Source organism: Phoca vitulina, unplaced genomic scaffold, assembly GCF_004348235.1.
Source record: "Phoca vitulina isolate PV1807 unplaced genomic scaffold, GSC_HSeal_1.0 scaffold16, whole genome shotgun sequence".
Classification (NCBI taxonomy): domain Eukaryota; kingdom Metazoa; phylum Chordata; class Mammalia; order Carnivora; family Phocidae; genus Phoca; species Phoca vitulina.
Genome location: NW_022589719.1, coordinates 32,951,503 through 32,965,396, shown reverse-complemented (window position 1 = coordinate 32,965,396; position 13,894 = coordinate 32,951,503). Strand labels below are relative to the sequence as shown.

General features: G+C 58.3%; 1 protein-coding gene across 1 annotated transcript; it reads right to left on the bottom strand.

Moving 5' to 3' along the window:
* Positions 1 to 4,407: 4,407 nt before the first annotated feature.
* On the bottom strand, positions 4,408 to 13,188 carry RHOD (ras homolog family member D). Its single transcript, XM_032414895.1, has 5 exons — positions 13,037 to 13,188; positions 8,393 to 8,480; positions 7,509 to 7,618; positions 5,567 to 5,701; positions 4,408 to 5,018 (listed from the first exon to the last, which is right to left on the bottom strand). Exons 1-5 carry the CDS (start codon positions 13,166 to 13,168, stop codon positions 4,851 to 4,853), a joined length of 633 nt encoding a protein of 210 aa, XP_032270786.1. The 5' UTR covers positions 13,169 to 13,188; the 3' UTR covers positions 4,408 to 4,850.
* Between the last annotated feature and the right edge of the window lie 706 nt (positions 13,189 to 13,894).

Below are 13,894 nucleotides of genomic sequence, written 5' to 3'. Positions count from 1 at the left end.
GAAGGGCCCCCAGGAGCAGAAGGAAGCCAGAGAAAACAAAGAGAGTGGCCCAAAGTGGGGTGATCTGGCTGCCGCCCTCTCCTCCCTGCACCCAGATGTGGGGCTCAGGATGCCGCACAGGCAGAGTGAGAGGGAAGCTTCGTGATTCACGGAGTGTGCCCCACCCTCCCGCCCAAGGATGCCAGGGAGTGGCCTGTTCTGGAGGAGGTGACTTGGGGTCCCCACCCCCGCCCCTCGCTTTCCCGGCAGACAACCCCAAGGCTGGCGGAGGCGGTGTGGAGACACGAAGACACTGCGGTTTGTGGCTCTTGGCCCTGGCTGGCCTCTGGGCTGTGCCTTCCCCGGGCTCCCACTAGTCTGGCCGCCGCCCTGCCCGGCTGGGTTGTGAGGAACTGAAAGGGGGGCTTGGCGGGTGCGGAGGAGAACAGCAACCCAGAATAACAACCCTGGTTCCTCGGCCAGGCGTCTCCAAGGGCTGCCACTCACTGTGCCCTCCCTCCCGTGACACCTGGGTGGCCGTGTGGGGCAGCCTGGCCACATCCGCCTCTCCCAGCGCCGCCAACGGGGAAGGGGCTCGCCTTCTCCAAGTTTCTCACGCAGGGGAGAGGCCTGCATTCTTCCCTCACTCTCAGCGTCCCCACCCTTCCCGCAGTCCACCCGGGGCCGCCGCCTCGGCTTCCCAGCCCAGAAGTCACCCAGCCTTGACCTGTGTGGGCTTGTTTCTCGGGTCGTGTCTGGACGTCTGCGGCTGCCCAACTGGTCTCCCGCCCCCCCCGCCCAGCCATCCTGCCCGGTCCGCCACCAGACTGTCATCTCAAGGAGCCCAATCCAGTCGTTCCCACAGCAGGGAAGCAGAGCCCAGTTCCCTAGCCAAGGGGCCCGTGTAAAGTCAACGGACCCTATGGGGTGCGTGCCGTGCGGGGGAGTGAATGAGTCCGCAGGTCCACGGGCTTCCTGGGCAAGGGGGTGTCTGAGCCGGGCTCTGAAGGATTTGCGGATGGAGGGGGGGATTTGAACAGGCAGTGATCAGGAGGCAGGGCCTGCCGAGGTGGGCCAACAGCCTGAGCAAAGGCTCGGAGGCTTGGACTGTCTGTAGCGCTCCCCGGTCGGGCTGGAGTGTCAGGTGTCCCAGCCTGAGGCAGGGGAGGAGGTGGGCGGCAGCCAGATGTAGGAGAGTTCAAGCCCCCAGCTGGGGAAGCTGGACGACCTTCTCTGGGCAGAGGGGCTGCCGAAGGCTCAAGGTGATGTGACTGGATCCGTGCTCAGGAGAATGGCCGTGCGGGCAGGGGTGAGGAGGAGGAAGAAGGCGGGGAGATTTACGTGGTAACCCAGGCAGGACTGGGTGTGAGCCTCAATTCATCCCGCGGGTATTTCTTTAGTGCTTCCTATAAGCTGGGCACTGTTTGAAGCACAGAGGAATCCGACAAACCCAGTCTGTGCTCTTGGGGAGCTGGAAGTCCAGTGGGGAGACACACAAGACTGTCCCATAGGGTGACGAGCTCTGGAAGAAAGTAAAGGAGAGCAACCAAAGGTGGGGCGAGGCGGAGGGAAAGCCAATGAGTTTTCCTGACTCAGCTGCTCCCCTGCAGGAACCCGCTGAGACTGGGCACGTGCCAACATCCCCCCCTGCGCGGTGGCCCCAGGAGCCCCCTCCCTGCATACCACTGTATCCTCCAGTCTCCCTGACCCCATCTGGCTTCCCCTCTGCTCCGAGAGCAGTTCTTCTCTAACCTTGACCTCCTAGCATGTGTCCCCAGTGAAATGCGGAGAGGGTTGAATTAAAATTAAACATCAGGCCTACCTCTGGTCACGTGACCCTCTTCCTCAGGAAACCTGTCCTTCAAGGCCATCCACTGATTGGGCGAGGCCCACACACATGATGCAAGATCCCCTGCTTTACTCAAAGCCTACTGATTCAAATGTTCATTATGTCTTAAAAAAAATCCCTTCAGGGGCAGCATCTAGGCTGGTGTTTGACCAAACAACCAAACTGTCGCCTAATCAAGTTGACACATAAATTTAACCATCAAACCTGTTTATTTATCTAATCATCTCATTCCTGATAGAACACTGCCAAGAGATAAAAGGCAAGGAAACGGAACTTATTCCTCCCGTTGTCGGGTGAGAAGACTGAGACCCTCCAGGGACCAAGCACATTACTCCTTCTACCTTCTTGTTCATCGTATCGGCCCCCTTGGCCCACATCCTTTTGTCCCGCCTGCCTTGCAAGACTTCACACACATAGCATCTCAGGCTCTTGGGTCACCATGACGGGACACGTCACCCCCTGTACTCACCCGAGGTCCTCTTTCCAGGATGTGCTTTCTCTCTGGTGACTTGAGGCACAGGGGATTCCAACAAACCCAGTCTGTGCTCTTGGGGAGCTGGCAATCCAGTGGGGAGACACACAGGACCGTGCCACATGGTGACGAGCGGTTGGGACCCCTCCTCTGTGCTTATCCCGGGGCATTGCAAACACACCTGGCTTTGAGGGCACAAACCGCGATTCCCTGTGTAATATCCCTAGCCCTTGTCCTAGCGTGGGGCACACCAGAGAGCTCCCGAGACACTGGGCTGTTGAAAGAACAAATGATGGAGTCCCTGGTTATCTCAGGGAAGGAGCCCATGCCAGCATCTATGTCTCCCGACCTCTCGTTCAGCACCTTGCCCTCGAGTATAGGACAACCTGTCCAGCCCAGCTGTACTTCTTGCACTGTGTTCCCTGCTTCCTGCATGCTCCTTTACGGCCGGCACTGTGCTAGGCACCCGACAAACATTGTCACTTCCTTCCCATAACAACCCTGTGGGATGGATATGATCATTCCCATTTGCCAGATGGGATATTGAGGCTCAAAGAGTATAACTCTCATGAAACCGCATAGCTATGGAAAATGGCAGCACTGACATTCGAACCCAGATCTGCTACTGACTCCAGAGATGGAACACTCATCAGTGCCAACAGGCCACGCCGCGTCCTCAACTAGGGGCTGGGGACAAAGAGACAAAGCAAACAAGGGTCCTGATTTCACGGAAGTTGAGGTCTAGTGCAAGAAGACGGATGTGCAAGAAGTCAGTGTGAAAAGCATCATAGCAACATAACCTCAGGGCTCCAGGAACATGTATTTTGGGAAATTAGAGAAGATGGCTGTCTGAGCTGGGCTTGCGGAGGGCAGGAAGGGGAGAATAGGGAATATTCTGGGCGTGGGGTATGCTTGGCGGGGAGGAGAAATCAGGCTAGAAATCTAGGCCAGGAAACGTTATTTCCCATTCCTGAGCAGTTTATAGTAAAACCTTGGAGTGGAGCCTGTAATCCACGTAGGGTTTCTGGAGCAGGCCAATAACATCATTTCACCTGCCTCAGTTGAGCTCTGTAACCCAAGCCATGAGCCCTCCTCTGGCACAAGTGTCCTTTTCTCCCTTTTTTTAAGATATATTTTCATTTATTTATTTATTTTTATTTTTTCAAAGGTTTTATTATTTATTTGAGAGAGAGAGCACAAGCCAGAGAAGGAGGGATAATCTCTAGACCCCCCGCTGAGCACAGAGCCCCACATGGGGCTCGATCCCAGGACTCTGAGATCATGACCTGAGCCGAAGTCAGATGCCCAACCAACTGAGCCACCCAGGCGCCCCAAAGATTTATTTTTAAATAATCTCTATACTCAACATGGGGCTCGAACTCACAACCCTGAGATCAAGAGTCACACGCTCTACACGACATCCCCATGAAGTGGTCCCTCCCTTGAGCTGTCTTTTTTTAATTTTATCTGAGAGAGAGAGCCCACGTTTGAGTGTGGGGAGGAGCAGAGGGAGGGAGAGGGAGAGAATCTCTAGCAGACTCCATGCTGAACACGGATCCCGGCGCTGGGCTTGATCCCACAACTTACCTGAATCTCCAGCCTGCCCTACCGGTGTCGGACTTGCCAGGCCCGGTGATCCCATGAGCCAATTCCTTACAATTTCTCTCTCTCTCTCTGCACATACACACACACCCTATTGGTTCTACATGGTTCTGTTTCTCCAGAAAACCCTAATATAATATTATTGAGTATGTTACATATATTACATCTCTGCAATATTATATATTTATCATAAACAAAAAAACCCCACTTGTAAACCTTTTGTGAGCACTTACTGGGTGCCAGGCACCTGCTAAGCTCTTTGCGTGTCTCTCATGATGCCCCCTTACTCCTCTAAAGGCTCCATGACATCATCTGTGATCGGTCCCATTTCACAGATGAGGATACTGAGGCACAGAGGGTTCAAGTAATTTGCCCAAGGTCCCAAAGTGATAAAGACAGGTTTGGATCCGGGTAGTCCCATTCCAGTGCCTACATGTGGTGGGTTCTTTTCTGCTATGGAACATGTGTGTAAAGCAAGACACATGACATAACTGACAAGCAATGTAGTTTTAGTTGTTATAGTTACCACAGGATGGGCAGGGGGCAGGGGGATGGGGGAGGGTGTGAGTTGTGGCCCAGGGTCCTGGGAGTGCCAGGTCCCGAAGGTGCAGCCCTGGGAATAGCACTGAACAGGCTGCTTCTGGATGTGTGGGTCCAGGCTGGGAGCTGGGAGTCTGGGAGTCATTTTTAGGGGACTCCAGGAGTAGCCCTCTACAGGGCAGGCGGGCTCTGGAAGCCCCTTCCTCAGGCCTTGGGCGGGGGTTACGCTCTAGTCCAGGGATTGCAGCCCCAGGGTCAGGGGCCCGGCCTTGGTGGTGTCCATCTGTTTGAGGTGCAGTTCGGTGATCACAGCCTCGGGACTGGGTCCAGCCCAGCCAACTGGGCAGCTCAACGCCCAGCTCCTTCCTGAGCTGCTGGGGGGGTTGGGGCAGGGAGGGCCTCAAGATGTCAGGTCACCACGCAACAGCTCCGGGTAACCCTCCTCCAGAAGTTGCGACTGCGGCTGCTGAGGGCCACCTGCGCTGCTTCCTGGAAGACCGCGTGGACGTTTTCTTGGAGCAGGGCTGAGCACTCGAGGTAGGCCACTGCACCCACGGACCTCGCCATCTCCTGGCCCTAATAGAGAGAATGGAGGGGGCTGCCTTGAGGTGGCGGCCTCTGGGCGGGGGGAGAGCTCACGTCCTGCCTCCCCATAGCCCTCTTGGCCATCCTAGGGAGTCTCCAGGACAAAAGTGGAAGGTGAGTTTTTCCAGGACACCCACAACTCCTGCCCCTGGGTTGACCAAGCACTCTCATGGCTTCCTTGGGTTTCCTGCCTCAGTTCTGGGATGGGTCCCTGCCTCTCAAGGCACCAGCTAACCCACTTCACAGATGTGTAGCAGAGAGGGGCCTGTGGCCTGAAGAGCTGTGGCCTCAGCTTCCCTATCTGTGAAGTGGGTGGGTAGGATTACCTGAATGGGCACACCACCCGCTCTCCCTTCCATAGGCAGAATCTTCTAGAGTATTCTAGGTACCATTTCCAAGCCCAGACCATTCCAAGATGACCCCTACCCTGACCCACCCCCTGAGTGTGCTGGACGCTGCTGAGCGGCTGGGCGGGATCAGCATACCCTGAGGTTCCCCCTCCCAGGACCCACCCCCCACCCCTGGGCTGGGTTTCCTACCCTGTGGTAGGTCACAGGCTCCAACCTATTTTTCCGCAGCTTCTTCACCAGCGACTTGTCCTTGCGCAGGTCAGTCTTGCAGCCCACGACAATGATGGGCACCTCCTTGCAGAAGTGGTTCACCTCTGGGTACCACTGCGGGGAGGGTGGCAGTGTGGATGTGTGTGTTAGCCAATGGGATTGCTGTCCCTCCCCGCAGATGGGGAGAAAGGGCCACCCTCTCACTCCCCAGGTGGACTTCAGCAATGATTATCAGCGCAGCCAACATTTAGGGAGAATTACTCTGTGCTAGGCTCTAAGACTTCACATGGATGAACTCTTCAATCCCCCAAGTCCCTACAAAGCAAGTTCTGTCATCAGGCCCATTGTACAGAGTGCAGTAACCGAGGCTCGGAGAGGCTACATAACTTGGCCTTGGTCACACAACTGGAAGTGGCAGGATTTGAGCCCAGGGGCTGGGGCCCAGAGCCCTGCTCCCGCCTGGTCTAGAATCCTGCCACTCTGCAAGGTAAGGGCCCCCAGGACCGCCTCCCAAGTGGGTAAAATATATGAAGAAATAAGTCATCCTTTAAAAATAAAGCAGCTCACAAAATGGTTGCAGCAGCTGTTTGCCTGTTGGAGGGAACACTCCTATTCTGTGTCAGCTGCTCTCTGGAATGTGAGGCTCCGGGGCCTGGTTATTTCAGCCTGGGCAGCAACTGGGGAGTCTAGAATCCGGAGACAGGGGATTTATATCTCCAGGAGTGCATGCCTAGTCAGTTTGTCTGTTCAGAAAAAACTGGCATCAAACCATCTGGCTCCCGGAGCCAGATGGGGCCCGGGTGGGGTCCTGGGCTTACTCCCCATACTCCAACCCCTCTACAAAACTGCGCCTGATCCTGGTCTCCCCCGTGACTTCACCTTGCTAAATCCAACACACTGAATCCTCAGCCTTCATCCTGCCTGAGCCCTGGCACCAGGCAGGGATCTCTCCCTCCTCTACCGCCTGGTTGGCACTTTGCCCTAGGACCCTGCTCTCTTGCTTCTCTCCAGGTGACCTTCCCATGTGCAAGGCTCTTCCCCACCAGTGGTTCCTAAATGGATCTGCCCAGCTCAGCCTGGCCCTCTCCCGGGAGCTGCAGACTCAGACCTCCAGGTCTACCTGGTCCTCCACTGCGATGTCCAACAGGCCCCCATCTCCCACCTCCCTACCCTCCACTTGATCCTTCTCATCTTGGGAAATGGCAAGGCCGCCTTCCACTCGCTCTGGTCAAAACATCTCTCCCACTCCCAACCTGGAGATAATACTACTATTGGCTCTATCAGGTTGTTAGGGGCAGTAGATGAGTGAATGGGCAGAAGTGCCCAGAACGGTGCTTGGCATGAGCTAAGTTCTCAGTCAACATTACCATCGTTGTTGGGGTTCATGTTACTCATGCCGTCACCCGCTGTGCTCCGATGAACCCCCGGCACGCTGTTTGCATGCCCTTCACCTGGAGGCCCCCGCGGCAGCAGGGCAGGAGCAGAACAACTCAAGGGCCCGCACCCCTGGCACCTGTGGGCAGTGAGCAGCCTTGGGAACCCCTGACATGCCTGGGGGGCATCTTGGGAGGCTGCTGAAAGCTAGCAGTTACACAGAAGGGGGCTGCCCATACATGCAACCTCGGGCAGGCCCAGGCTGGGGAGATGCGGGGGCCTCTGGGTGACCCAGCATACTCAGGTAGGTCACGGTGGAAAGAGCCACAGCGTTCTCAGTCCAGACCCTGCCACCAAATCCCTAAGGGACCTCTGGCAAGTTGCTGCCTCTGCTCTGGGCCTCAGTTTCCCCATATACACACCAAAGGTGCTGGATTCGATGTCATCCGGGGCCTGCTATGCTCTGACAGGCTGCGGAGTCAAGGCTGGGGACAGAGCAGGGTGGCCTGGCTACGGGGCTGCCCCTCCCCGGGGCCCTGGTACCTACCCGGTTAAAGATGTTGTCAAAGCTGTGCGGGCTGGTGACATCGAAGCAGAGGAGAAGGACACTGGCGTCGGGGTAGAAGAGGGGCCGCAGGCGGTCATAGTCAACTTGCCCTGGGGAGAGTGGGGGTGGGCACTCCCTTCAGATCTTCCCCAACATCAGGGAGGTCATCCCAGCAGATGGGGGAGCCCGGATCAGGGCGTGGTTGTGTGCCTCGTGGTCTGATTTAAATGTGGTGCCTGGGTGGCCACTGCACGTGAACGTTTCCCTCCAGGCAGTATTCCCCTGGCTTGCCCGTGGGCTGTGTTAGCCCTGGTCTGGGTGAGACCACTTGCTGAGAGAGCCCTGTTCTGGTAGGAGTCGGAGACAAGGCAGAGGCCCGGCCTGCTTTGCCCTGGGCTTTGCCCTGGGCTTGGGGGGTGAGGAGTAGGAAGCAGGTAGGACCCAGGACAAAGGCCCCTTATCCCCTGCATGGTCAGGGGGCTGCTGGGATACCCTGGGGTGAGCTTTCAGTTCTGGTGTGGATTTGACTGAACCCTATGTGGATAAGGTCAGGAAGCTGGAGGGCAGAGGTCAAGGTCAGGCAGATCTTACAAAAGCTAAAGCCAGGGTGGAATGCTTAGGAGGCCAGGAATAGTTTACCCCTTGAGAGAAAAGAGCTCTGGATCCCCCTTGTCTCCGGGACACAGTCGGCTACCCTCTGTGGGGGGAGGCGGCGGATGCAGGCGCAGGAGCAAAGAAGGTTCAGGTTCCTGGGGACCCTAATCCTGGCCAACACCTGTCCCTGGGAGATTGGTGAGACTGGCTGGGCCTCTGTGGTTCAGGAGGAAGGGGGCAGGGCTTGGCTCCTGGGCATGGGGGGTCCCCCCTCCCACCTGCACACCCACCTGCTGTGTCCCAGATTTGGAGGTTCAGGGGTTTGCCCTTCATTTGCAGATTAACGGTGAGCCGCTCAAACACAGTGGGGGTGTAGCTCTGAGGAAGAAGGGGGCAAGGCGGAGGCTGTGAGGACGGCTGCTGAAGCAGGGTGGGCCCCGGTGCCCAGGCCAGAGCCCTCGAATGCCTGCAGCACCCCCTGCCCCTTCTGTGGGAGTCTGACAGTCTGACGGAGGGAGTTTCTGGGAAGTAGGTGGCCAGCGGGGGTGAGGCCTAGAGCTGCCACCTCCTAGCTGTTTGCCCCAGGGCGGCACGGAACCTCCCCAGGCTTCTCAACTGTGAAGTGGGACTAGGAAAAGCCCCTACCGCAGTGTGTGGCCGTAAGGATTCGGAGCAGAGCCTGGCACGCACTAAGCACTCTACATGTACCAGCTACCGTTATTTTTGTCTTTGTCCCCTTGGATGGGGGACTGTCCCATTTCTGAGCCTTCCTTCATGCTGTTCCCTCCTCCTGGAATGACATTAACCTACATTTGCTCGTTCGATTGCTCATTCATTCATTCATATACTCATTCAGTAAACAGTGGTACCCTCTCTAGATAGCTCCCCAGATCTCTGGATACTGGGGAGCAAGTAATAAATCAGACTCACTGCCTACTCTGGGGAGCTTGTGGCTTTGGGGGGGGGGTCCCTGCTTTGCTTCTCAACCTCTCATAATCCAACCAAGACCCCTGCCCCATGCCACCTGCCACAGGAGGCCCTTCTAGATCCCTTCCCACGTCCGCTCCATTTCTGCCTTTCTTATCAGCCCTGTCTGGCGTCACTCGGGGGGCCCCGCCACCCCAGGCCGAGAGCCTGACACACTCCCTCTCCGTAAAGGCTGGATGAACGGACACAGGATGGCTTTGGTACACGGACAAAATGCAGGGATGAGAAGGGGGAACGTGCAACAGGTGAGCAGGTTTTCAGAACTCGACCACGACACGAGCCCTTTGCTGGAGTGGCATGCCGGACTAGCTACAGCGAGGGTCCCCAGGGCTCGCTTGCTTGCTCAGGGTTGGTCGGTGGGGCCACAGCATGGGGAGACCCTGGCCTCCTGTCCTCCCCACTTCCTAGGCCAGGTGGCGCCCGTACCTGCCTTGGCTCAGGCGGACTTCAAGCCGGTCTGCCTGCCTGCCTGCCGCCCGCACTGAGTCAGGCCCTGGGCTGCTGGGAGGGGCAGCCCCTTAGTGGTGGGTCAGTGCGGTCCTCCAGGCCACTTGGGGAGGTACAGGGGGAGGCTGGGGAGAAAGGTGAGTCCCAGAGTGGGCTATGGAGAAGTCGAGGATGGCCCTGGGATAGGGCTTCAATCCGCCCTGGACTCTAGTCACCTGGCACCCCCTCTACTGGTAGGTACAGACAAAGGCTGCACCTAGCTCCCCGGCGCCCGGCCTGCCCAGGGCCCCCCCTTCGGGTCCCCTGCCTGGCGGGAGACAGTGGGACATGATGGCTATAGCACTGGCTTTGGACTCAGATGTTCCTAGCTTAGGACGGGCTCTGGCCCTCACCAGCTGTGTGACCTTGGGCCTGTCCCCTCACTGGTTAAAGGAGAAGAGTGTCCCTTTACAGTGCGATAGGGGAGGCCATGCCAGCTGCTGTCCATCCCTCCAGGTGGTGTGTCCTTCCCCAGCCTGTCACCATGGAAGGGACTGACACCTGCGGAGCTTCCACTCACCCACCGCCCACCTGTGGCCGGACCCCTCCTGATCGGAGGCGGAGGGCAGCCGGCCACGAAGCTCTGGGGAGGCATGTATCAGCATTTTGCAAATGCCTGCGGAGATGACACTATCATCCACATTTTTTAGGGATCTACTGTGCATGGCCCTCCACCTGGTCTCTGATCCCTGCAGCCTCAGGAAGTTAGTGCCATCCCCATTTTCCTGATGACACAGCAGGGAAGTGACTCGCCCAGGGTAACACAGTGCCAGCTGGCTATGGATGGAACCGGGTCTTTCTGGCTCAAGAGGCCAGGCTCGGGGGCGCCTGGGTGGCTCAATCGTTAAGTGTCTGCCTTTGGCTCAGGTCATGCTCCCAGGGTCCTGGGATCGAGCCCCACATCGGGCTCCCTGCTCTGCGGAAAGCCTGCTTCTCCCTCTCTCACTCCCCCTGCTTGTGTTCCCTCTCTTGCTGTGTCTCTCTCTGTCAAATAAATAAATAAAATCATTAAAAAAAAAAAAAAAAAGATGCCAGGCTCTGTCCCAGGCCATTGGCCTCTCCTGAGGTCACCGACTCTCCAGCCCCTGGTATCAGGAGTGGACAGGAAAGCCCCATTCCAGACTGCGTGGCTTGTAACTGGCACAACCTCCCCCCCCCCCCCCCCCCCGCCATAGACTTTGTCTACACCCTCTGTTGTGTTCTTCGAGCCACCAGGCAGGGTCACTCTGACCAGTAAGTGTCTAATCTTATCTGTTGAGCTGTCCTTTGCTGGAAAGGCAGGGCCAGGTCTGAGCCAGACCAGGGGAGAGGTGACTCAGGCTTGGGTCTGCCCTTATGGGGCTCACAGACAGACAGATGGATCATTACAGGATGGGGGAACGTAGTTCAAGAGAGGAGAGTCAGGGGTTTCACACCCATGAGAGTCCCTGTGCGGACCAGGAGGGACTGAGCTGGTTCAGGAAGGCAGGGCTGGTCCTCCCTGCCCCCTCCTCTCCCCACCCTTCTGTGAGACCCCTGGGCTTTGGAATGGTTGCTAATCCAAACGTCAGCCAGGACTGGCCAGAAGCTGGTGCCCAGCCTGGACTTCCCTCTACCTCAGGAGCTCTCTCTACTCTGCTCCCTGGCTTTGAACCTGAGGCTGGGCCACAGCCAGACAAGGGTTCCTGAGGCCCCTTCAAATCCCAGCCTACTCTCTGCTCTTTGGGGGACTTGAGGTCTTCTAGCTGCTGGTTCCCTGAGCTTGGAGGCCTGCCAAGAGGAGGAGTCTCGGGGCCGGAGCAGAAGGCTGGTCTGGCAGGCAGAGCACTGGGGACTGTGGAGAGTGTCCTGGTCAGGGGTGGGGAGATCTGGGCTCTTGACCTGCACTACCACTGGGCCCTGCTCCCCAAGGCAAGACTGTCTCTTAGCTTCAGTTTTCCCACCTCTAAAATGAGGCCTTTCCGGTGCTTGGACCTTGTGGTTCTTTTAAAAGAAGGTTCTTAAAAGGTTCTTTCTTGTGCCTGGAAGTAGAGGGGTCCTCTAACAGATGAGGAGCCTAGACAAAGAGAGGTCCATCTCCCTGGTGACAAGCATGTCCTCCCTTCCCCTGGCCAGCCCCAGCCTGCCCTTCAAAACACACATTCCATCAACTTCCAGATGCCCATTTCCATGTTGCAACCTCTCTGGAATAAGGATGAGCCTTGCCATCAAGGATGTCTCAGGGCCCGGGACACCCCTCCCAGCCGGTCTCCTAGACCCTGGCTGGCCTGATCCCTCTCCCCACCATGCCATAATTGTTGGGTTACTTTGGGCAGTGCCTGGGGGCCCAGAAACTTGTCCCACCCAACTTAAAAAAAAATGTGACTGGCCAGAGGAGGTGACGTCAGCTCCATAAACCACAAAGCAAGAGTTGGCTCGATGCTGCCACAGTGAAAAGGAAGGTCTGACACTGTTACCAGGCCTAGCCTCTCCTGCCTCCCCCATCAGACTCCCAGGGGCCTGCAAAGCCCAGGGGTTTGGAGGATGATGGGACAGGCAGGAGGGAGATGAGATGCTGGAAGCAAACCCATGGACTCCCAGAACTGGGCTGAGCGGTGGCAGAGTGAGTGGGTCCAGCCCCCGTCCTGGTGCCTGGGAGCCCGCCTGGACAGGCTGAGCACGCTAGTGAAGGACTGACAGCCAATGTGCCCAGCACGCCCAGGATGTCCAGGCACACACGGGCTGTCTCTCTGCCCTACCCTAATTCCACCTCACTGGGTCACCCGCCCTCTGAGGTTGTGTGAGGAAATGGAGGCTCGGAGAGGGTAAGCAAGGTACCAAGGGCCACAAGGTTTGTTAGAGGAGAGCTGAGGTGCCAACCAAGCTATCTGACTTGAGTCTGGTGTGCTCTGACCTCCACGACAGAGCCCACCGGAGGTCCCTTGTACATGCAAGAGCTGGTGGAGAAGAGATATTTCCCAAATTTCAGTGAGTCCTTCCTGCTGCAGACTCAGAGCTGAGCCCTTGCCCTGTGTTAACTCACTCTTCACAGTGACTCTGGAAGGTGGGCACCATCCTTACTCCTATTACGTGGTCAAGAAAACAGGCACAGAGAGGGTAGGGGACTTGCCCAAGGACACACAGCTTTAAGTGACAAAGCCATGATTCGAACCGAGGCAAGTCTGGCTCCAGTGTCCTTAGTCCCTCCCAGCCATGCTGGGCCACCAAGTGCTCTCTTAGGATCTGCGGTGTACCCAGGTTGCCTAAGTCAGTCCCTGTGACACCTCCCCCAGGGAGGTGCCATTCTTGCCACTTTACAGTTGATACTACTGAGGCCCTCGCTTCCGATGGCGGAGCGAGAACTGCCTTTGAGCGCACACTCCGCTGGGAGACCCCTCGGAGGGCCCGGTGGGTGCACCGGGGCGCGCGTGCGGAACCCGACCGGGAGGCCAGGCGCGCGAGGCAGGGTCGGGGGCGCGGGGCCCGGAGGGGCGGGCACTCACCTCGGGGAAGGCCCCCTCGGCGAAGACCATCAGCAGCGACGTCTTCCCGCAGCCGCCGTCGCCGACCAGGACCACCTTGACCGACCGCGCGCCCTGCGGCGCCTCGGCGCCCGCGGCCTGGGCCGCCTTCATCGCGAGCGGCGGACGGACGAACGGCGGGCAGGCGGGCAGCGGCGCGGGGCGGGCGGCGGGGCGGCCGGCGGGGCAGGAATGTGGAAGGGGCGGGGCGGCGGGAGGAAGTGCGCGCCGGGCGGCCGGGGGCGGGGGCGGGGGCGGGGGCGCGCGCCCAGGTGAGAGCCCGGAGGCGGGGCGAGCGGCGGGGCCGGCCCCCCGGGAAACTCTTCTGGAGCCCCTGCGGAGGGGGGCACAGGACGGGGGCCCGCGCTCAGCCTGCGTCCTCGGGAGGGCACCCGGGTCCGATGGGGAGACGACAAGGAGCCGAACGATGACTGTGTGTGGGGAGGGTGGACAGGGAAAGAGGAGGCACCTGGCCCACTTCCCCTGGGAGGAAGGAGGCGGGGGTCAGCCAGGTGAGCCTACCGCTTTAAAGGGACAAGAACTGGGTCCCTGGTGCCCAGCGCCGGTCGGCCCTGAACAAGAGCCAGTGACTTTGGGTGAATGAATGGATGAGTGAAGGAAAGAATGTGCATTTCCCCCAGGGCTCTGGAATCAGAGCCCACCACAATCCTCCCTCCAGATGTGTAAGGCCAGGTGGGAAGGGGGGGACCCAGGCACACCCTTATGGGTCAGCTGCTGGCACTGCCAGCCTGCCCTGCCCTGCCCTGCCCTGCCCCAGCCAGCACCAGGAAGTTTCGATGCAGGTGGGTCAGTGACCACCTGTCTCAGCTCTGGCTGGGG